At 36.6% G+C, this 24,216-nt stretch overlaps 2 protein-coding genes across 4 annotated transcripts in view; both read left to right on the plus strand.

The window, feature by feature from the left end:
• The window catches only part of LOC107671659 (laminin subunit alpha-3-like), a 16,931-nt gene extending 3,172 nt beyond the window's left edge, over nucleotides 1–13,759 (plus strand). The window contains exons 6-28 of the mRNA XM_016464565.1: nucleotides 2–221; nucleotides 1,482–1,649; nucleotides 1,758–1,951; nucleotides 2,048–2,164; nucleotides 3,133–3,287; nucleotides 3,494–3,635; nucleotides 4,545–4,644; nucleotides 4,731–4,847; nucleotides 5,419–5,589; nucleotides 5,683–5,825; nucleotides 6,850–7,032; nucleotides 7,135–7,283; nucleotides 7,965–8,127; nucleotides 8,781–8,908; nucleotides 9,115–9,271; nucleotides 9,389–9,499; nucleotides 9,592–9,734; nucleotides 11,259–11,376; nucleotides 11,504–11,641; nucleotides 12,494–12,624; nucleotides 12,936–13,067; nucleotides 13,199–13,303; nucleotides 13,396–13,759. Coding sequence (XP_016320051.1) covers nucleotides 2–221; nucleotides 1,482–1,649; nucleotides 1,758–1,951; nucleotides 2,048–2,164; nucleotides 3,133–3,287; nucleotides 3,494–3,635; nucleotides 4,545–4,644; nucleotides 4,731–4,847; nucleotides 5,419–5,589; nucleotides 5,683–5,825; nucleotides 6,850–7,032; nucleotides 7,135–7,283; nucleotides 7,965–8,127; nucleotides 8,781–8,908; nucleotides 9,115–9,271; nucleotides 9,389–9,499; nucleotides 9,592–9,734; nucleotides 11,259–11,376; nucleotides 11,504–11,641; nucleotides 12,494–12,624; nucleotides 12,936–13,067; nucleotides 13,199–13,303; nucleotide 13,396 — 3,186 coding nt within the window. The 3' untranslated portion in view covers nucleotides 13,397–13,759. The remainder of the gene's footprint in view (nucleotide 1; nucleotides 222–1,481; nucleotides 1,650–1,757; nucleotides 1,952–2,047; nucleotides 2,165–3,132; nucleotides 3,288–3,493; nucleotides 3,636–4,544; nucleotides 4,645–4,730; nucleotides 4,848–5,418; nucleotides 5,590–5,682; nucleotides 5,826–6,849; nucleotides 7,033–7,134; nucleotides 7,284–7,964; nucleotides 8,128–8,780; nucleotides 8,909–9,114; nucleotides 9,272–9,388; nucleotides 9,500–9,591; nucleotides 9,735–11,258; nucleotides 11,377–11,503; nucleotides 11,642–12,493; nucleotides 12,625–12,935; nucleotides 13,068–13,198; nucleotides 13,304–13,395) is intronic.
• A 631-nt stretch (nucleotides 13,760–14,390) lies between these two features.
• On the plus strand, nucleotides 14,391–23,376 carry LOC107671770 (gastrula zinc finger protein XlCGF8.2DB-like). 3 transcript variants are annotated; one of them, XR_001632247.1, is made up of 3 exons: nucleotides 14,391–15,147; nucleotides 20,571–20,683; nucleotides 22,555–23,376. XR_001632247.1 is itself a non-coding variant. In XM_016464729.1 (2 exons), exons 1-2 carry the CDS (start codon nucleotides 15,117–15,119, stop codon nucleotides 18,225–18,227), a joined length of 1,035 nt encoding a protein of 344 aa, XP_016320215.1. In that variant the 5' UTR covers nucleotides 14,391–15,116; the 3' UTR covers nucleotides 18,228–18,554. The 3 variants fall into 3 exon arrangements, 1 of the variants encoding a protein (XP_016320215.1); XR_001632248.1 differs by lacking the exon at nucleotides 20,571–20,683; XM_016464729.1 differs by lacking the exons at nucleotides 20,571–20,683; nucleotides 22,555–23,376 and adding an exon at nucleotides 17,224–18,554.
• The last annotated feature ends 840 nt before the right edge of the window (nucleotides 23,377–24,216 follow it).

Genomic DNA, 24,216 nt, shown 5'->3' on the forward strand with positions numbered 1-24,216 from the left:
TTGTCGTATGGGATGTTTGCTGCTTGCTGGGCTGTTCAGATCTGAGATCTCTCTATTTTCATTACACTTGCTGGAGATCAAATATTTAATCAAGCCGTTGTATGTCCAGGTCTGGAAGCATTCCGAGGATTCGCAGAAAGCACTTTCTAACGCTGAAAACAGCCACGAACGAGCAAAAGATCTGGACACCGAGACACAGAACCTCCTCAGAAAAATACAAGGTAAAACACAAACAGATTTGGGGTTTATATTAATAATAATGCATTACCTGTAATTCTGTGTGATACTGTGCAATGAATGAGGACAGACTCGTTTTGTAGAGCTGCTCATTTAACTGGATAGCAATAAGCCTTCTCAGAAAAGAAGGTATAAAACAGTCACTGGGGCGGCACCCTTTCAAAAGCTACTAATATGTACATTTAAGGAACTAATTTGTACCGTTTAGGGATAAGTAAGGTACACAGATGACATGGGTTTGTCAAACTGGGTTAGCAGTGCTGCTTTTGTGTGCTGTGTTGATAAATGGCCGCAGGTGTGGTGTTTTCTCACTGTTGAGGATCAGGATGACTGAATAGCAGGCCTGTCCAGACAGATCCTGTGTGCTGTGAACAATGCCATAATACACAGACCCGAGCTGAATGAATGTCTCCAGCCACTGTTCCCAAAGGCTACGATTTATGTTATCCCTCATAACGCATTCGGTTCATTTTGACCTTGAAGAGATAAAAAAAAAAGAAAAGAAAAGAAAAAAAAAAAAATGCTACACATTTTGTGTTCAGGTCATCTTCGCCTGGTATGTATGGAGCACCAGTTGTGTCAAAAACACTTTTTGTAAAAATGTTCCATGAAGTTATGTTAATGTATAAAACATTTTTTGTAATATATATTGAACCTTTTCCCCATATCTCACACACTTTTGGGACTGAATTTTATTGATGAACATGAATATGTATGCCTTCTGATGAACCATTGCGGCATTGAAAAATGTATCACTTTTAACAGCTGAAAGTGAAAGTTTATGCAAGTAAAATAATTTAATAAAATTAAATGTATTTTGTTTGACATTTGTAGTAATATTTGTTGTTTTGTTAGAAATAAATATGTAGGTTTCATACATTTGGACTGTTTTATAGCAATCACGAGTTCATAAATTCAAAGGAATTTAATCAACTTAAATTTATTCCAGTGGGGTTCATTATGGTTTATGTGTCATTTGAAAGTTTTCATTTTTTTTAATATATATACTTAAAAAGACCTAAATGCAGTAATAACATGGTAATAACACAGTAACTTTCAAAATTCATAACATTCACTCATTAATAAGCAACTTCTCATTAACTTCTCAACAACTTCTCATTAATGAATGAATGTGAAAGATGTGAAAACATTTCAATGCATTTACCCCTTTTTTAGTTGTAATAATGATTACGGAATGAAATATGTACTGTATGTATGATATATGTACTGAATTTGTTCTTCAGAGCTCCTGAAGCAGCTGATGGACTCAAACAGCAGTGGATCAGCTTTGCCCAACACAGATTTAGCCAAACTCCTGGAACAGTCTGAGAACATGGTGAAGGAGATGGAAAAACGACGCTTCACTACACAGAAAGATGCAGCCAGGAAAGAGCAAGCTGAAGCAAACAAATGTACATTTACTGTCGATTTAGCTTGTGCATGTCTAAGCTATCACCTAATCATTACTGAGAGTTGCAGTATTAATGTTTGGCCATTTCACATTTATGTTTTCATTGTAGTTTTAGAGAATGTCAAAAACATCTTAAAGCAGTGCGATGAGAATGAAGCGGCGTCGAAGCGTGCTGACGATCTACTGAGTAGCTATGAGGCCAAACTGAAAGAGTTAGAGGATCTGCTCAAACAGGCTGATAATACGGTGAAGAAAGCCATCAATCAGAACGACATCAACGCTGAAGGCCTTAAAGATATTCTGGTAAGAATCAAGAACGGTACAATCCTCAGAGCACAAAAACGCATGCTAGCAAGAGAGAGTGTACATTAGGTTTTTTGTTTGTTTTGTTTTTTTCAGAAACGAGTGAAAGATCTGGAGCGTGAGAGAGACCTTGTCCAGGATCAGATTGTTCTTGCGGTGAAACAGCTGAAAGACACTGAGGACGTCCTGAATATGTTCAGTGACAGCAAAATGGTAAACCTTCAGAAACACATAGACAGTATAAGAAACTACATGACAAAAATATTCCCAGGTCAAAGAGAAAAATAAGAAACAATATTTAGCATATATGAAGGCAGATTATATATGTATGTGTGTATGAATTTCGCACATAATGCCACGGTAACAAATATAAATTGTCCTAAAACACTTTTCATTATATATAATTACTTATGAATTATTATAATTATATACATAATTATATAGCTATATATTTATATAAAAATGTATATATAATTCTATCAGTGTTATTTAAGTATCATTGATATAATTTTTAATTAGATTTTACATTTATATTTAAAGTGTTAGCAATTTTGTGTTTTTGTCATTTTTATTAACTTTTGTTGTTTTTATGTCTATATAGTTTTTATTTCAGTTTTAGTTTTACAAGATGAAAACGAGTAACCTGCCTTGGTAACTAGCTGAAATAAAACAAGTTCCCGTTTATATATATATATATATAATTTTATTTCAGTTAACATTTATTTTATTTCAAGTAATGAAAAAAATATTTTGGGGAGAAATATGACCCAGACATTTCCTCATAAGATTTACCCCAATATTGTAATTAAAATTTGAGCAAAATGATTTTTTATTCATGTAATATTTATATTTAATACTATTTTATCATTTATGCATTAATGTGCTTTTCTAACTTACTGTGTAGAACCAGTTATACCTTTATATTTAATACTATTTTATCATTTATGCATTAATGTGCTTTTCTAACTTACTGTGTAGAACCAGTTATACCTTTATATTTAATACTATTTTATCATTTATGCATTAATGTGCTTTTCTAACTTACTGTGTAGAACCAGTTATACCTTTATATTTAATACTATTTTATCATTTATGCATTAATGTGCTTTTCTGTTACAGATCAGTATATGGTGACAGTGTTAGTGATTTCATTGGTGACAAATCCTCTCATGATCCCACAGGAATACGAACAGCTTGCGGCGCAGCTCAACGGAGCAAAGACCGAACTCAAGGATAAAGTCCAAACCATCTCACAAGCAGCAGCCAAAGAGAAGATTGTGAAACAGGCAGAAAAGCATGCAGAAAACATGCAGAAACTGGCCAAAGAGCTGCAAGAGTAAGACACTTCTTTAGTTTACACACCTGTGTCACAAGGTGCCTCTCGTTTTCCCACGTTGTGTCGCTTTCACTTCGATATCCATCTCATAAAAATGCCAGTTCCATGTGCTCTTCATAAAGTCTCTGTAACATATTTTTTCCCCCAGAGGGAAGAGAGTATGCTGTTGATGTATAGCATATAAGTGCTGTTTTTGTCCTGGACAGGGCTGTACAGAATGTGAGTGGGCGCTCTGGTGTGCAAACCGCTCTCTCTGGGATAGAGGCGTACAAAAACATCACCGACGCTGTCAACGCTGCAGAGGAGGCGGCGAAGAAGGCCAAAGAGGCGGCAGACAAAGCACTCAATGTAGGAGACATCACCAAACACGCATGAATGTCAAAGTTAGGATACATACAGCGGCCCTGGAAATGAATGGCATTGCATTGGATAACAAAATCAAACCATATAGCATTAATTTTCAAGATATATAGCACAAGCACACTTTCCAAGCCAACACTTCACAAAAAGAAGTTTAAAATTATAAAACAAAAGATATAGTGATATGAAGTGATAAAAAGGCTTATGAACTTGTTAAATGTGTTGTGGTGAAACAATAGCAGAACACAGTTAATGAGATAAATGTTAGGAGACTTAATTTTTCCAGATTAAATGGTCCTGAAAAAAATAATGTAAATTAATTAGTGGCAAAATTTTACTGAAAGCTAATTTTTTAAAATATCAAGCTCAAATTTTAAACAAAACTTGTTGAGATTTATTTGATTTTCATGCAGTTTTAACTTAACTCAATTAATTTAAATTTCTAGATTTTTTTTTTAATACTTCAGCAATAATGTGCCCAGTGTCTTCTTTAAAAAGAGACCAATCTTAAGTCTGTGCTCCAAAGCATTCAATATTTAATTTGGATTTATTTTTTATTTTTTTGGAAATTTAATTTGAATTTGAAAATTTAATTTTCAGGTCTATGCTTAAAAAGTGAATAACGGGAATTAAATGGATCATAACTACTGTATAAATATAATTTACTTCAATAAAATCCCCTAAAAATATAAAGTATTAAATTAAAAAACTAAAAAAATTATCTAGGTAAAATATAGTACATTAATGTCATTGAAAAAAAATAATAAAATAAAATAATAAATTTGTTTAAGTGTGACTTTGAGTTTTTAAGCACTTTTTTTTTTGGGTCAATGTATGTTGCCAAACATACATGTGTTGATTTTTTATTATTAAAATTATTATAATTTTTTTTTTCAGGATGTCAGTGAAGGGGACTTAATCAACAGGGCAACAAATCTGAAAAACAATGGCAATAACCTACTTAAAGTTGCCAAAAATGCAGCTAAAGATCTTAAAGGTTTGTATGAATTTAAAATTACAACTCTAAATTAAAACTATAATCAATCATTTGTTATTTAAACACTGTTATTCTGTCTTTATCAGGAGCAACTAAAGACCTCAGTAATCAGAAGGAACGCCTGCAAGCTGCTGAAGAGAAGAAGAAAGCTCTAGAAAAGGAGTTGCTCTCTGTCCAGGAGGGTTTGAAGGGAATTCAGAGAGGTGAGAAAAGAGCACTGCTTGACATATGACTCTGAGGACAAAACAAGCCCATTCCATACATAAGACAGTCTCATATAGCTCAGTTCATTCTATATGAAAGGACAAGCACTGACATGGTTGATTTCCATTTGGAGGATTGTTTCTTATGCAGCTTCCTTGCCTAGACTAGCTTAAAGGGACAGTTCACTCAAAAATGAAAATTCTGTCATCTTTTACTCACCCTCAGGTCGTTCCAAACCTGTATGTGTTTCTCTCTTCTGTTGAGCACAAAAGAAGATATTTCAAAGTTATTGGCAGCCATTGACTTCCATAGTATTTTTTATTTCCATACTATAGAAGTCAATGGCTACCGTCAACTGTTTGATTACACACATTCTTCAAAAATATCTTCTTCTGCATTCAGCAGAAGAAAGAAACTCGTACAGGTTTGGAACGACTTGAGGGTGGGTGAATAATGACAGAATTTATTTTTATTTTTTTTATGTGAACTGTCCCTTCAAGACAGTTAGCTGGTTTTTCAGCAGGGACACGAATATGCTTGAAAATAAGTTTTCATTCTGTCCGATCACAGATGACATCGGTAACATTATCGGCGCGGCTAAGAAAGCGGCAGCGGCGGCCAATCGCACCACGAGTGACACAATGAACCAGCTAAACGACATCAAAGCAGAAGTTACCAAGATCTCTATTAGTCCTTCTGTCTCGAATATTGACAATGTTCTCAATAATGTGGAAATGACCGGTAAGTGTTGCACCTGTTGTGTTTAATCAGATTCTTCAACAACTTTCTCTTTAACTTTATTCTCTTTCTTTCTCTGTTCTGTCCGTCTGACAGTCAGAAATGTGAGCGGCTCCATCCCATCCCTGCTGGATAAAATAGAAGAGATCAATTCTCAGATCAGCGCCGGGAACAACGTGTCTGATAATATTAATAAGATAAAGGAACTGATTGAGCAAGCGCGAGATGCTGCTAACAGAGTAAGACTATTCATTTCATATATTCTACACTCTAAATTCAATCCACTGAAACAGTACATTGAAATAAAGTGTAAAGCAACTTAACATTTTCCAAACACATTTGATTTTAGAAAATCATCTAAAATATGAGTAGAAATAATTGTGACAAGACATATGGATTGAAATAAAGATGCTGTTGATGCTGTCAGGTTTTTTTTCCATATACCTTTTAAAAGTGAAGCATGATTTGCTCTATAAATGCATTTATTTAATCTAAAATAGTTAAAATAGAGTTTAATCTCCCTTACAGACACTCTCAAGCTGTTCAAAAGTTTCTTTCCTCGGCTGAACACAAAAGAAGATATTTTGGAGAATATTGTTAACCAAACAGTTAATAGACCCCTTTGACTTCCATAGTATTTTTTTTTTTATATATATATATATACTGTGGAAGTCAATGGCTACCGGTAACTGATTGGTTACCAACATTCTTCAAAATATCGTCTTTTGTGTTCAGCAAAAGAAAGAAACTCACACAGGTTTGGAACGACTTGAGGGCGAGTAAACGATAACAAACTTTTTCATTTTTGGGTGAACTGTCCCTTTAAATTAAACCACATTACTTAGATGCTACCGTTTTTAGGTTACAATTATTTTTAGTGTATATCATTTTTACAACCCATAACCAATTTTCCAATTGTTTTCAAGGTTGTCTAGTTAAACATGGCATCTACACTGACCACAGTCCATAAAGTGGAGTTTAGTATGTTGAGCATGAGCCTAAAAATGTTGCATGCAAAAAAAAAAGGTACAAAAGCTATAACTGGTCTGGTACCCTTTCAAAAGGTACTTATATTTAACGTTTAGGTACTAATATGTACACTTTAGGTACTAATGCATACCTTCAAGGTACTAATATGCTCCTTTTGGGGGTAAATAAGGTACAAAGGTGTACTTTTTGAAAAGGTTAGTAGCCCCAGTGACAGCTTTTGTACCTTTTTTCCTGAGAGTATAGTTCTCTTCTTAATGTTTCGATCTCTTGCAGATTGTTGTGCCTATGAAATTCACGGGTAAAGGGCATGTGGAGCTGCGTCCGCCGCGAGACTTGGATGACCTGCGGGCGTACACCGCTCTCACCCTTTCCCTCCAGAGACCCGAGAAACCCAGCCGGCAGCGGCGCCAGACAAATGATGACAGTCTGTTCGTGCTGTACCTCGGAAACAAAGACGTGAGTGTGATCAACTTCAAATCATTCAAATCTTTTCAGGCTAGCTCAGGTAGGGTCATTTTAGCTTGAGCCTCTTAATGCATTCGTTAAATGTTCTGGCAGGCATCCGGAGACTACATCGGAATGGCTCTTCGCAATAACATCCTGCATGTCATCTATAAGCTCAATGGAGAGGAGTACGATATTGAGGCATCCAGCATCACAGAGTCCTCATCTGATCTGGCTTTCTTCGACAAAATCGACCTTTACAGGTATAGTAACATGCATCAATTTAAAAAAAAAACAACAACAACTATTGGTATTGATTTATTTTAGGCTGAAACAGTTTGGTTTGAATCCCAGTGTTTCTCCATTACTTCCTGAAAGCTGTGTGCTATTCCTGTCAATAAAATGAAAAATTACATTTCTTGGTATTGCATAGTAAGTGTGATCATTTAGATGCAGTGAAAGTGGAGTTGCTGCAGTATTATTGCATACGCTTTACCACACGTGTACTACAGTGCATTTGAAAAAATGCAGTATTTTTATTACTTTCTGAATGTGAATGTGTTTGTTAGTATCTCCTACAGCATCTATAAGGTTTCACCTATGCATTAGTCTCTTTCCAAACCATTTCCGATATAATATTGTCTGAATGCATGATTTCTTAACATTATGCTGAATTTTGAACTATCACCTCTGCGTTCATTTATATACAAACAGCTGTGTTTTGTCACATATAGCTGTTGGTAAATATGTTCAAGTTGTGTGTCTATTTAAAGGAATGAAGTATGTTGATTTATCCTTTCTTGGGGCTTTTGCTTGCTTATGCTCAAACTAAAACAGTAGTGCATTTTGGTTACTAACAGTGTCAAATGTCTCTAGTATAGTTGTACTTGCATTATATTTTATCCACTATATGCACCTGTTTTTTTCCCCCATATGTCATCTAGAATTTATCAAGATGCACGAGTTATTCAAACAAAGCAGTTCACGTCAATCAATCCGAAGCCGCCACAGCTGAAAGAAAACCTGGGTGAACTTACACGCAACCTGCTGGATCTCAGTCCAGATAAAGTGGTCTTCTATGTAGGAGGTTATCCAGATGACTTCAAAGTAAATTGCATTTTTTTTCTCCTATAGGATTTTGTGTGATGATGGCTCTTTAATTCTTGATGCATTTTTATGTACATATGTGACCATGGACCACAAAACCAGTCATAAGCGTCAATTTTTTGACATTGAGATTTATACATCATCTGAAAGCTGAATAAATAAGCTTTCCATTGATGTATGGTTTGTTATGATAGGACAATATTTGGAATCTGGAATCTGAGGGTGCAAAAAAATCAAAATATTGAGAAAATCATCTTTAAAGTTGTCCAAATGAAGTTCTTAGCAATGCATATTACTAATCAGAAATTAAGTTTTGATATATTTACAGTAGGAAATTTACAAAATGTCTTCATGGAACATGATCTAAAATCAAAATATTGAGAAAATCATCTTTAAAGTTGTCCAAATGAAGTTCTTAGCAATGCATATTACTAATCAAAAATTAAGTTTTGATATATTTACTGTAGGAAATTTACAAAATATCTTCATGGAACATGATCTTTACTTAATATCCCAATAATTTTTGGCATAAAAGAGAAATGTATAATTTTGACCCATACAATGTATTTTTGGCTATTGCTACAAATATACCCCAGCGACTTAAGACTGCTTTTGTGCTCCAGGGTCACATATTTGTTTTCTCTCTTTTTTAGCTGCCTGCCTCTCTCAACTATGGCAAATACAAGGGCTGCATTGAGTTTTCCACCTTCAATGACAAATTAATCAGTCTGTACAACTTTAAGAATGCGGTTAATATTAACTTAGAAACCCCTTGCAAGAGGTAAGCTCTCAACATGTGAATGGTGAGATGCTGATGCACTAATAAGTAATAATACAGTATATTCACAATATAACCAGTAATCACAGTCACTACATTTGCACGTACATATTCAGAATAGTATTTAAAGATCACATGCAGCATGAATGGAAAACTGTATGAAATACATTTTATGAAAATGTAAGTAAAATCTGTTTCTATTTTCTCAGACAAATCCCACTGACAATCTCAGAGTCAGATTACTATGAAGGCACCGGTTACGCCAAAGTCCTGCTTGAAAGATTCCCCAACTATCTGTGGATCAATCAGAAAGTGGAAACGAGAGCTAAGGATGCTCTTTTGCTGTATTTAGGAGACGAGGAGGATGTAAGAATTTGTTCATACCTATTGAGCCTTTTCTGATGTATCTTTAATTAATACAAATTTCCCATAAAAATTATTTTTTGAGATTTTCATTTTTTTGTTTTCTTCATACCCTATCAGGACTTTTTCTACAGCATCTCTCTTGAGAAAGGCTACGTTGTTCTGCGTGGCCAAAACAAAATGAATATTTTGGAGCCTGTCAGCAGTCAAGATAAAGCAAGCCTGTCTCCGGTAAGGAAGAGCCTAGTTGACTTTTTTCTTTAAGATGTTGTACATAGTCACGGCAGTGACAATTAAATTGCGCTCTGTCTTTTGTATTTCAGGAAACAGATGTGAAAATCTTGATTATTGCAGGAAGAGAGTTTAAAGTCCGAGTCGGGAACACCGAGGTCAAAAGTACAGACGTCATTCCACAAACGTTCAAGCACTTCTACGTCGGCGGGATACCAAACACTTTGCGTGAGAGGTCCGTGTCTTAATGTCTTCCCTTTGAAGGGATCATGAACTGCACTTTTTATTATTTGAGGTCTGCTTATAATGTTAGCAAGAGTTTTACATCATAAAAAACATCATAATTTAGAAGTAATAGGCTATTTTCTGTCCTGTTTTTGAGCCTCTCTGCAGATCGGTCTGTTTTTTATAGGCGGGGGACATTCAAGACTCAAAACTAAACGCCCACTGCTATGATTGAACAGTTTTGCATATTAAAATAATAGTTGGACGCTGCTGTGATGTACTCTGCAATCAACATGGGTCATTTGGGTTAAAAACATATAAATTCTCAGTACACATCAAACAATCAGGAGCAGACGATGCAGTAGTGGTAAAAACACAGTTACTCACGCTTATGTGTTGCGACATTGGATCCAGTATAGTTCGATTCAGCACTGCATCATCTTTTTTTTTCATTTCAGTCTCTCTGTAAAGCCTGTGTCGAACTGTCGTGTTTAAAAACAAGTCCACAGTAAAATGAAGCAAACAAACAAGCAGTGTTTCACTGACGCGATCGGGAGCGCTTTCCTAAACACAACAGAACCCATTATAATCAGTGATTCTGTCCACACTGGATGTGACGTGGATTGACACAACAAATCCCTGACAGTCAGTGTTGGGAACGTTTCTTTTAAAAGGAATGCATTACAATATTGTGTAACTGCCTAAAAAAGTAACTAATTACGTTACTTAGTTACTTTTTATGGAAAGTAATGAGTTAAGTTACTTTTGCATTACTTTTTCTAGTCGGGGCTGGGCTTGCTTGTTTGTTTTTAATATAAAAAAGTTGTATTTTTGGCAAATGTGATCACTGAAGGTCAGCAGCAAAGACATTGGTTAATAAAATTGCATTATATACATGAATGACAACATTCTAAACTAAAAAAAGTAATGCGTTACTTTACTAGTTACTTGCAAAAGTGATCTGATAGCATAACCTGCATTACCCGCAATACTGCCGACAGTAAACTGATGTCCCACTCTATTTCTAATAATAATAATAATAATTTGTATTTATATAGCGCCTTTCCAACACCCAAGGTCACTTTACAAGTCAGGTTTAAGGAACAGAAACAAATAAACATCAATACCAGAAGACAGAACTCAAACCAAGAGCTGAGAGTAATATACAGAGACCACTGAGAAAGTAACATTAAAGATACAGAGAGAATGTAGATAAACATCCATAACAGTGTACAGATATATATTTCTACATACATATTTCTGATGTACTCCAAGCGCTCACGCTGCTTGCGACATGAAAGAGAAACGCATTCGCGACGTGATGCAACAACAAGGCTCGCATCTGATGCAGATATGGTGTTAAGATCACAAGGAAGGCAATTAATATACTGTTTTTCACAACTTACCTGTTATATGTCAAAACATCGAGGGAAATTTGATTTCTCAGTTCATGACCCAGAACAAGTAAATGTGATTCAGACCTTTTCAGAACAATCGTATGATGGTTTATTAATTCTGAATTGCTTTATTATAGATACAACATCACTATCCCGGCTCTGAAAGGCTGTGTGAAAATCGGCACCGCCGGCGGCCCCACTCCGAGCGTTGAAGAGAAAGTGGGCATCGGCAGAGGCTGCACTAATGAGCTACTGGTAATCCAGTTAATCTTTCATTATTTATATTTACCTTTAAAGGTAATATCCTAGCTTGGTTTCTTCAGCATTCACCCAGATGAAACACAGAAAGGTGTCATTTCTTATCCATCGTGCTCTTTTCCAGATGGTGAGGAAAGCTGAATTCAGCCTCGGCAGTGCATTGGAGAAACTCCATGAAGACTTCAGCTTGGACGATGTCAGTCTTTCTCTGGGCTTCAGGAGTACAAAACCAGACGGCATCCTGCTGCAGAACAGCAAAAATGTGCGGATCTCTTCCACAGTTACACACACGTTATGGTCAAATGCACATACACACTCTCTTCTAATTAGTGGGTTTGTCTCTTCAAGTAATTTCTGAGGAAAACTCTGAATGCTAAGAGCTTGATCCTTGTGTGGACAAACAAAAATGTTCAGAAGAGATAGATAGATAGATAGATAGATAGATAGATAGATAGATAGATAGATAGATTTCAAAATATATTTTATACCAATATAGTTTTGGCCATTTTTTTTTATTTTTGAAAATATATTTTAAAAATCGAAATATTTTTTTAAGGCATTAAAAAAATTATTTTGCCCTCCATATATTTCAGTCCAAGAAAATACATTAGCATTAGTCACATTTGAAGAAATACTTTATTTGTTGTCTATAGCATGTGTCGAAACATACTTTACAATGTTCCAAAAAACTACAATATCTCTCACACACACACACACACACACACACACACACACACACACACACACACACACACACATACTATATATATATATATTGGCCAGAGGCAAAATATTATTATTATTTATTTATTTTTTTTTGCTGTGTGGGGTGTCTTGTGCAAGATAATCTGACCCTTTGTACAAATTCATATGCCAAGTGACACAAATTAGTTAATTAGAAATTGTAGCAAAATAATTTCTATCCCTCTTAATATCTCTTAAATATCTATAAAATATAGAATGTGACTACATTTAACTTTTTTTTTTTTTTTTTGTTAAGCTTTGTATGAGTTTTAAACAAAATAATCCTATATCACAGCGTGCTTTTATGGAAGACTTGCATATCATGTCTCATTGTGTATTTATTATTGGCACTGTGATTTCTCTGTGGCAGAATAAAGACATTGAGCTTTCCATGGAGAACGGATATGTGCTCCTGAAATTCCAAGGCAGCGTCTGGAAATCTACTAAGCAGTACAGGGATGGAGAATGGCATTATCTCACTGTTTCTGGACAGGGCCAACGGTAAGATTCCTTGGCCTGGGAAAACAGATCATTTGAAGTTGTTATATAGTTTTGCCCGATTGCAGTAATTAATATGATTTGACAGCGTACAACAGTAACATTTGCATTTTGTAACATTCACTTTTGGTGGAAAATAACAATGAAAACACAAGTTGTAGCCAATGGGGCTCATTAAATTAAATAATGGTTTAGAATGCAAACAATTCTCCATATATTTACAAATGCAGACACATGTAATTATAAGCATTTGAAGTGTACATAAGTTTTCCTATTTTTTTTTTTCTTCATACTGATGTTCAACTTTGTTTTAGCACTGAACTTCGAATTGATGAAGAAGATGTTGGCCAGAGAGTGACGGGATCTTCATCTGGACTGTATTCGTCCAGCGTGATCCTGGGCAAAGACACCTTTAAGGGCTGCATCTCCAACCTTTATCTGAGGAGGTCATTATTTGCAACATTTATTGAACTTTCTGTGTCTCCACATGCTTAAATGCCCTCATAAACCTATATTTACATTGTCAGTGAAAGTGTGTGTTCAGTGTCAGCTCATGTGTGTGTTTGTGTGTCTGCAGACCCGATTCTCTATATAGAGCGGAGGATCTGAGTGCTTACTCTTCCACAGGAGACGTGCTGTTGAACACATGCAGCGCCGCACGCAATATGCAGCAGCATAGCTGGTTGGTTTAATATCACGATTAAAGCAACATGACAACATTGTGTTTTGATTTAACAGCAAACTCAGTGTCTGCTTTGTGTTCTTTGCTTCCAGAGGCGAGGAGTATATGACGCAGACATTTCACATGGAGATCTTTGGAAGAAATGCTGTTATATTACAGCATAACCAACTCACTTTAACCAGCTGCTGCATTGCATATATTTTCATGGCACATCTGTAGTAGTTTTCATTTCATGGTCCCATTAGAGATATAACAATTGCATTGTAAAAGAGAATCAAATGACAATTTAGCAATTCTGGAAACTTCTGCTGTGTTATTGAGCTCATTTAAGTTGGCATCAGAATGCTTGCCTGTACTTTTACACCACATTTCAGATTATGCATTGTGTTTAATAGGATTTTGTGGTGATGAAATACAATACAATGTTAAACATTGAATACAACTCCTTTGCATTGCTATGGCTTACTTAATAGCTATAATTTTATGTGGACAAAGTTATGTGGACAAAGTTTTATATAGACTAATATTTGGCTGCTACAAGTTAAACTGCATTAAATCTTGCATGGATGTTATACACACTCACCAGCCACTTTATTAGGTAAAGCTGTTCAACTGCTCATTAACACAAATATCTAATCAGCCAATCACATGGCATTTAGGCATGCTGACATGGTCAAAAAACATCTGCTGAAGTTCTAACCGAACATCAGAATGGGCAAAAGAAGGTGATTTAAGTGACTGGTCTGAGTATTTCACTGCTGATCAACAATAATAATAATAATAAAAGTTTTCACTATTAACTAGTTGCTTACTAGCATGCATATTGGCTGTTTATTAGTACTTATGAAGCACAGATTCTGCATGACCATATTCTACATCCCTAATCCTACCCAATACCTAAACTTAACAACTACCTAACTACCCAGATAGCACACGTACGTCTGCACGATGTCTGTTAAAGATCGCTTCATCTGGAAAGCATCTGTATACAAACATCTGATAGACGTCTCTAAGATGTCAGTTTTACATACGTTCTAAAACATAAACATCTTAAAGACATTTTCTAAACGTTCCTATAGACGTATTGCAGATGAGCAAACAACAAATAAATAAATACGTCTCGCAGATGTAAATGCAGATGACAAATAGACGTATCTGTGATGTACGAGTGCTATCGGTGATAACTATTAATAAGCAGCAAATACCACACATACATCACGGAGACATCAAATAGACGTTCAGAAGATGTCTTTAAGATGTTTATGATTTAGAATGCACGTAAAATTGACATCTTACAGATGTTTGCACAGAGCAGATGCTTTCCAGATGAAGTGATCTTTAACAGACCTCTTGCAGACGTACATGTGCTGTCTAGAATAGGAGTTTATTGAGGCAACATTCATAGTTTATAGTTAGTTAATAGTGAGAACTGGACCTTGAAATAAAGTATGACCTATATTTTCAACTGGGTGAGAAAAATATGCCTTCAAAAGTGCATTCATTCATTAATTCGTTCGTTCATTCATTGCATCAGCATCATTGCACATGTTTTGCTGCATCCTCATTGCATTTACAGGCTTTAACCAGCAGATATCCTCTGCGAGCACATCGAAACAGCAAATCACTGCGTGCTTTGATTCTCAAGACAAAAGTTGAAAGGTTCCGAGGCGTCTAAAGGCTGTAGATGGCAGTAATGTGCTGAATGGCGTTCAGTCTCACAGTCCACACGAGAGAAGCAGCAGATGTGTGTCTGTGGAGCTCCATCTGTCTCAAGCTCCTCTCTCTCCGTTGTGTTTTCTGAACTAGAACAGCTATGGACGGCGAGGAGGAAAGCAAGCCTATAGGTAACTACCGTGCAGTCTTCTTCACAGTATTGCATTGCAATTTATAAACCATGTAGTATGGTTTTAAAGTGAGTGATGAGTGTTATCCGTATCATTTCTAATCTGACCATCTTCAGTAAGCAGCTTCCCTGCTGAAAATATTCACTTAAATTACACTTAGTTACTATATCACCTATTAGGAAAAATAAAACATTTTAAAATAAAAAAAGTATGAATGCATTAAGCTCTGTTCATGAGCAGTGGCAAGTCAATTAGTGCCAAATCATAATGCATAAAACTACAAACACGTTTAGGTTGTCAAATTTATCAGTAATTAGGCGTTTTTAGGTGTGCATGCAAATTACTATAAAAAACATGTATTCTTCTACTCGGTGTGATACACTTTACCTTCATCAATGCTCTTCATCCCTATTCTGCACATATTTGCTTCAACATTCATTCATTCATTACTTTTACACTCGCCTTTTTCCCTTTGCACAAAAACTTATCCAATAAAACTAGATGTCATAAGAGAAGTAATCTTGATTTGTTTTATGCTTTATATTACAGACACAGTCTTTTAAGGGGGAAAAGATGTGAAATTTGGGTGCAACAGTTTGATTATACTCAAGTAATGCGAGTTACATAATCAGATTCCTTTTTGAAGGAAGTAGTAAAGTAATGCATTACTTTTAAATTAACAACGAAAGGCTTATTAATTTCACTTTGTAGGAAAAAAATAATATATAGGCCTATATAGCCTATTTAATATATATATATATATATATATATTAGTGCTGGGCGGTATGACCAAAAATTTATATCACAGTATTTTCCAAAATTATACCAGTTTCACGGTACATGACGGTATTTGTTTTCATGCATGACCGGGTGTTAACCATATTTTCTACTGATTGAGAGGAAATACTGCAATATATTGACTTAGAATGCCCTATTTTACTGTCATGATGAGTGAATATTGTCAAAAAATACCACACTAAATAGTGACTAAACACGACCCCTTTTAATACATGTATGCCGAGAGAGGTGACACTTTTGCGGGAAAGTCAGACCTCGCGTTCGCGGGACAGCACTGGCAAAATCTTCCAACTGAACCATAGCTAAGGTTTATCCAAAAAAGTCGCTATAAAAAAAGCCGCTAAAAGGGTCTGAAAGTTGCTAAATCTAGTGCTAAAGTCGCGCTCGTGTGTGTGAGACGCGGGAGCTGATGGCAGGGGGCGGTGGATATTTGTGGTGGTCAGTGTGGATATTGTGGATGAGTTCTTCTGTGTAATCACGTTCTATTAGTTCTACAGCTTCAGTTTCGGAACTTTCACGCTTAGTAACACATACAGCTGTTCCCTCACCGCAGTGCAACAGTGAAAAGAGACCCCTTTCAAACAGTGTCGCGTTCCCAACGTTGTTTAAGTGACATACACCGGTATTGCGGTATTTTAAAAATTAATATCATAACAAAAATAAACACCGGTATTCGGTATGAACCGGTATACCGCCCAGCCCAGGTGACAAAAAGTAACGTAAAAGTAATGTAATGATTACTTACTTTACATAAAAAGTAACTATGTAACACATATAGTTACTTTTTCATGGAGTAAGGCATGATTATACTGTTTATTATGTATTGTTATGATTATAATGATTATTATGTATTATTATTTATCACATTAAGTGTGTACGCCTACATAAATCCGAATACATTTGAAAATACATCTTTTTCTTTATGTTTCGGCCTGTGAAAACTGAGCATTTTTAGTCATGTGATACAGCATCCTGTTCCCATTAATAACTGTGGTTATACTGGCACTGTTGTGCCTCCTATTCACTTTCGTACTACATTCCTGAAAGGATGACGGAGACTTCGTTCAGAGATATCTTCCTTTAGACCGTACCTGAAATAGCAATGTCATGGCAGAAGAATAGCGTGAGAACTTGATTATGTCTGGTCTCTCGGTATCCTCTCAGTGAGTCCATTTAATGCATGCACAGTACCATTCACACATCAAAGATCACAGTCCAAGAAATACTATTATTTCTGTTTCACGTTTATTTTTTCAGTTTTATATAATTTAATTTCAGACCGGATGGAAGTGAAAGAAGAAAGTGAAGAACTGACTGAAGTGCATCAATATCAGGATCACAAAACGCAAGACTCTTTCATCTGTCCTCAGTGTGGGAAGAGTTTCACACAGAAAGCTCACCTGAAGGATCACATACGCATCCACATCGGAGCGAGGCCTTTCGGGTGCATTCAGTGCGGAAAGGATTTCACACAGAAAACAAACCTGAAGGAGCACATGAGAATACACACCGGAGAGAAACCATTCGCGTGCCAGCAGTGTGGAAAGAGCTTTACGCAAAAAGGCCAGCTTAAGAATCACATCCGAATTCACACCGGAGAAAAGCCTTACGCGTGCCAAGAGTGCGGACGGAGTTTCACGCAAAAAGGCCAGCTGAGAAACCACATCAGAACTCACTCTGGCGAACGGCCTTTCATCTGCTTACAGTGTGGAAAGAGTTTTTTGCACAAAGGAACCCTTAAGGATCACATACGGATCCACACCGGACAACGATTGTTCATGTGCGCTCAGTGCGGGAAGAGTTTCACACGTAAAGCCATCCTGAAGAATCACCTGCGCATTCATTCCGGAGAAAAGCCCTTCATGTGCCTTCAGTGCGGGAAGAGTTTCACGAAAGCGGCGTATCTCCGGATCCATCAGCACTCGCATTCCCAAGAACGACCGTTCGACTGCCGTCAGTGTGGGAAAAAATTCACTTCTGCATTACAGCTAAAAAGGCACGTGAAAATCCACGCGGATGAGAAGTCGTACCCGTGCTGTTTTTGCGGGAAGACTTTTTCCATGCTGGAATATTTGAAGAAGCACGAGAAAATACACACCGGTGTGAGAGCTCACGTGTGCTCCGAGTGTGGAAATGTGTTCTCCACGATCACCTTCTTGAAAGAGCACCAGAGGACTCACACTGGAGAGAAACCGTACGCGTGTGCTCACTGCGGGAGGCGTTTCACTCATTCCAGCACTTCGAAGAGACACGAGAGAATGCATACTGGAGAGAAGCCGTAGTGCCCGAGTTTCAAGGCATCTAATACTCTACTCAGACATAGAAACAAATGCTGCCAGAAGCTGCTGTCTCAGTGAGCAGAGAGCAATTACTAGGGCTCCTGACTGCACCTGTAGTATTGTTCTGTGACTCACTAGATAGTGTGCAAACTAGCTTTGACCATGCAGCGTGATTTATTTTTATATTCATATAGTGTGAAGTGCTTTAAATTCTTAACAAAAGTCTGTTAGAAAGTCCCTGTGAAAATCTGACACTACAAATCCACTTTAACGCTATGTTTCCATCCAAAGATGCGAATTTAACTTATGCGCAAAACTGGAATATCGCATAAAACATTTGCGAATAAAGCACCGTTTCCATCCAACGAGTCAAAGAGAACAAAATCGTCACTTCACTGATAAACTGACACTAAATATCTCTAAGAAAACTAGGAGAAGCCACTGAATCTAATAATTTCCATATGTAACTAATTACTTGCGCTTCGGAGAGAGCCGACGTAACACAATAAATGCGGTCATTGCTTTTAGAGGTGGATGCCTGCTGTTTGGGAACGCAGTCATGTAAGAAAGTAATTATACAGAAATACTTTGATGACAGACTTTCCTCAGGCATTTCAGAACGACCAAAAACAATATATAGATGCTGTGAATGAGATCGGTCCGCTGGTTAGTCAAGCTATCCCGTCTCATAGCGCAAAGTCACATGACTTTTTCACTGCGCATGGTGGAATTTATTCGTTAAATGTGTTTCCATCGTAGTTTATGCGCTTTTATGCTTATCGGATAAAAAGTTTATCCTACTCAGTTGTGTGCATAAGTTTTGTATGTGCATTTTTAGAATTTATGCGCATCTTGGCGTTTCCATCCAGCGGTTTTTATGCGATAATCCAAAATGCGCATAAAAATAGGTGGATGGAAACATAGCTTGTATTTACAGACCCATTTCAGTGTTTGCAAACAGTCATGAGTTTTTGTTTTTTTTTGTGGGCGGAGTCTATCTGGTGGTAGAAAATGCAAGTTTTAACATGGCAGTCTATGCAAGCCATGGAATAAAAGAATAAACAAGGTAATTTTGAGTTTATATTTCAAAATTCTGACTTTTTTCTCGCAGTTCCGAGATTGTATCTCACAATTCCGATAAGAAAAATCAACTCGTCGTTCTCTCTTTTCGCCTCGGGCTCAGAATCATGAGTTTATAATCCCACACTTTTGTTTTTTTTCCTCAGTATTGACAAACTAGCGATTGTTGAGTTAAATCGAGTTATAAAGCCCGAACTAGAGATATAAACTTGCATTTGCAAGAAAAAAAGTAAGAATTGTGAGATCAAACATGTAAATGTTATAGGTTTAAATAGTATTTCATGCTTTAACTAGGGCCAATGCATTATGTCCCCTATGTGAATATTATATAGACCTGTTGTTTAAATCTAATGTATGCTTTAAAGTAGGGTAATCATAGCAGGTTTCATCCATAGGTTGTCCATCTAAACGTCTGCGTTTAGCTTCAATAAGCGTCTTTGATGACCGTATTCTATAAAAATGATTTGCATTCTGATTCTGACATCCAAAAGCACAACGATACATTTTTTCTCTTATTCCATGGATTTTACCCGTTTCCCTCCACTTGTTCCCAGTGTTTTTCTGACACCACAATTCGCGCACAGCTGCAAGTGACGTCTACTTTAGAAACATAGACCATCTTTATACCATCTTTCACTCATGCTAATAAAGAGCCATGCATGGTTTTACTCGTGATTGCAGTGGTCTGATAGACTTTCAATAGGGGAAATACAAAGCAGAATCAAAGACTTTGAAGCCTGAATTATGGAGCAAGCTTTCAGTTTTCATCAAAGTGTCATTGAGTTGGGTTTTTGACTGTGAGAACTAGTCACTGGCTTTGTCTGCTTTCAGAAATGGCTTTTAAATTGACTTTAAAAAAAATAGCATTTCTCAGTTTTTGATTCAGGTCATCAGCTCAACTACTACAACTACCTTCCTTACTTTTAATAAGCAGACAATTAGGAAAAACTGTTAATAGTTAATAGTGAAAGTGCTACTGGAATATTTAAAAGTTTACCATTGGACGGATTTGTACCATGTACCAAGTTCCTCACACTTTATTTTCTTTAAATCAGTAAACAAAATGTTATTGGTAAATGGTTGCTGTAATTTCTAAAGTTACTTACTGCAAAATGCCCAATAAAACTATTTTTATGATTCACTACTGTAATATGCATTGCATCATGGGTATTTTAATGACATTTAGTGTATATTGGGGATTTTCAGCATTCTTTCGTGTTGCTGAAGTTGATGTCGGAAGTAAAGGAACTTTTGTTTCCCTCACAGCATCAGCTACTGACACAATGTTGAGTGAACTGAATGGAAAGAGAACTGTAATTTTGGCTTCATCTACTTTCATTGAAGAATCAAAAGCCCTACAGGTTTGGAATGACATGATGGTGAGTAAACGACGACAGATTTTCATATTTGGGTAAATCATCTCTTTAATGACTGGTAACATCTTGAGTGTAGAAAAAGAAAGATGAGACTTGGTTTTAAGTAAAGAATATGTTAATATACAACACATAATATTGGTTGCTTGTAGATAAGAGTGTAGGACAACTGTCAACATCTAATGGAGCTAAAACATGAACTGTAACTCAGTTTTCAAGATAAATGTATCCATTATTGATCGACCTCTAGTTTGAATATTGGAGGAAACCAAAGGATTAAATTGATTAGACGGTATGCAATTTTTTTTTATAGACAGTCTTATTTCATCGCATTGAATAAACAGTTTAATGAGGTGCACTATTTTGCTCATTGTGGCCTCAGGAGACAGGCCAAAAGTTTCCTTACTTATTTAATCTGCATATAAAATATAAGAAAGGAGATATTTGCTTCAATTTTATTTTGTGTTTGACTGTTAAAACTAAAATTAGTTGTTGTTTGACTAAACTGTAAAAATACAGTGGTTAAATTTAAATCTTTTTTCTACTGCTCTGTTTAAAAAAGGGTATAAAAAAATTCAATCGAATGAGATGAAACATTAAATCATGATACATGTTTTAACTATATCCCCTAGCCCTAGATGCGCGCTACGAATAATGTTTGGTGACGTTTTGTTCACGCATCAGCTGAAAACAGCACAGATCAGCACCGTCAGTGTTTACTGTGTTTGACCCCTGAGGGCCCTAAAACCTGATCTGCAGCACTTCACAGCTGGTTCAGACAACTGTTTGTCCTACTCACCAATCCAAACCACTTATAAATCATGGGAATGAGGCCGTGATAACAAGGGCACGTCTGACACTTACTCCACACTTACACATACAATCCACACGTGACAAAATATCAGGTCTGTCACAGAGTAAACATGATCGTGTTGATCTGTCTGTCTTGGAAAAGCCTAATAGGCTGAATTAATTAAACAGAACTCAACTTTGCACATTCATAAGGTGTGTTTTCAGCACATTTTCTGGCTTTAAGTAGCTTGTCTTTTTTAGAGAAATATACACTACCAGTCAAAAGTTTTTGAACAGGAAGATTTTTCATGTTTTTTAAAGAATTATCTTCTGCTCAACAAGCCTGCATTTATTTGATCCAAAAAACAGCAAACGCAGTAATATTGTGAAATATTTTTACTTTTTAAAATAACTGCTTTCTATTTGAATATACATTAAAATGTAATTTATTTCGGTGATTTCAAAGCTGAATTTTCATCATCATTACTCCAGTCGCATGATCCTTCAGAAATAATTCTAATATTCTGATTTGCTGCTCAAGAAAAATGTATTATTATTATTATGTTGAAAACAGCTGAGTATAATTTTTTCAGGTTTCTTTGATGTATATAATAATATATATAGTGTAGAGTGCTTTGAAGCTGCATTGAAACTGCAATTTGGACCTTCAGCCCGTTGGTCCCCACTGAAGTCCATTATATGGAGAAAAATCCTGAAATGTTACTTTGGGACTTGAAGGGATAGTTCACTTTCAGTTGCTGGTCCCCATTGACTTGCATAGTGTTTTTTTCCCCCTCTCCATAGCAACTGAAGGTGAACTCTCCCTTTAAGACGGAATGAGTAATCATCAAGATTTTTCTATTCTGGAATCCTTTAATAGAACACAAGGCTTGAAGGTATCTGGTGCAAATGAGTGAATTAACTACAAACCAGAGACCTTTCCACAGCCTGGTGGTCTATTGCCAGTTGATATTACTGTATGTGTATCTAAATAACAAAATACATTTCACAGTTAAACATTTACTTTCTGTTGCAGAAATGTATTTATGTACTAATTAATTTCACTCTTTGTTTTACACATCTAGCTCTGGAAAGAGCCCAGTGCTGCTCAGAAACACAGAGACTGCAGATGGATCTCCTCGAGTCAAACAGGCCAAACTGAAGGTTGTGCATCAGTGCTCTGAAAGCATCATTCTGGCCAAACTGGCCTTTTTCCACTGTCTGGAGAGGGTCGAGACCATGCACTGCTTCTGGGAGCTGAAACATATCGAGCTCGAGGGCAAACAGGTCCACACGCACAGACAAAGACTGCTTAGCTCTAATAAAGATGCAATACATATTAACATGAGAATTAAGCTTTTAAATGCCATGCCAGTCATGCCTTGTGTAGCTCAACTGCTAAAGCATGGCACTATTAACAGTAAGATTGCTGGTTTGAATCTTAGAAAATGTCTAGCTTCTAGTTTCTGACTGTCAATCCATAAATATGCATTTACTGGTAAAGTTTGAGGTCTCTCTTTCTCTCTTAAACCTTGGTTCTACAGTGATAAAACATTATAGAATACTGCCGTCTAGTGGAGGGGTTGTGCTGTGTGAATGACTACCGACTCGCATTAAGCACATTAAGCTAAAAGTGAATACATGGAAATCAACTATTCATAAGTGTATTGGATCTATAGTTTGTTTGTTTTCAAAGAGTGAGCGTGCATTCCAATCCAAATAACAACACAGATATTAAACAGGTTGCAATGAAAATAAGAGAAGCTTTGTAGATCACACTAATGCATTAACAATGACAGAAAATGACAATTTGCGTCGTACTTTCTGATGACTTGATCTTTAATTAAATCTGATGACTGCACATATATATGCAAGACCAGACTGTGTATTTTTAACTTTTTAATTTATCCCAGCTTTTGAACTCTTACACTATAGCAACAAACACTCACTTGCAACCAACCTTCAGCTACTGTTTGTGATCTTAAAGTATGAAGTGTCTGTCATAGGAAAGCACCATGCGCTGTCATGATCCACGCAGTCTCATGAATAAATATGAGATATCGATGCATCATCGATGTACTATAGCTGTCACACCTACATCATGCTCTCCACCTCCATCCACCCTCTGCTCACGTTTCCTGGAATTCTAACCATCCCCCCTTCCCCCGCAAACAATGACTGTAGCTCGTTAAAGACTGGATGCATTCACCATTCACTAATCATAGTCTCAGTGTTTCATCCTAATCTTCATCAATTGTTTCATCATCCTGCCTTGAGTGCTTGGAATGATGTCACACTTGAGTTGCTGTTCCTGAGATTCTGAGTCGGAATTCCAACTTGTGGGGGTGTTCCAGTTAAAAGTCTCTACTGGGAACTCGGAATTCGGAATGGAATGCACTATTAACCTTCCAGGTGCCGCACTCGATGCACTAGTGCCATTCTTTCACTCCAACTTCATGCTCTACCTCCACTGCCACTCCAGCCCAAGTTCAGCAGGAATCCTCGACACCACCAACTCCTACTTCCACACCATTATGTACTTCCTCCTCTCCGGTCTCTGCTCTGGTGAGTGCAGCGGGTTCCTTCCTATTCCCCAACGAATGATGCAAAAATCGCATTATCATCTCCCTTCTGTCTAGCAGTGCTACAGTGGGCCACCATGATTTGAGAGCAAGGTGCCCCTGCTACTCCCTCCACCACTGCATTTTACAGAGGTCTTTTCCCATGAGTTCTCACCGTGTGAGTGA

This window comes from Sinocyclocheilus anshuiensis, unplaced genomic scaffold, assembly GCF_001515605.1.
Source record: "Sinocyclocheilus anshuiensis isolate Anshui unplaced genomic scaffold, SAMN03320099.WGS_v1.1 scaffold524, whole genome shotgun sequence".
Classification (NCBI taxonomy): domain Eukaryota; kingdom Metazoa; phylum Chordata; class Actinopteri; order Cypriniformes; family Cyprinidae; genus Sinocyclocheilus; species Sinocyclocheilus anshuiensis.

Bases quoted from the DNA above. Each gene is read 5' to 3' on its own strand.
- LOC107671770 (XM_016464729.1), top strand. From the start codon at position 15,117: ATGGACGGCGAGGAGGAAAGCAAGCCTATAG. The intron at 15,148-17,223 runs GTAACTACCGTG...ATTTAATTTCAG, and splicing joins GGAGGAAAGCAAGCCTATAG to ACCGGATGGAAGTGAAAGAA.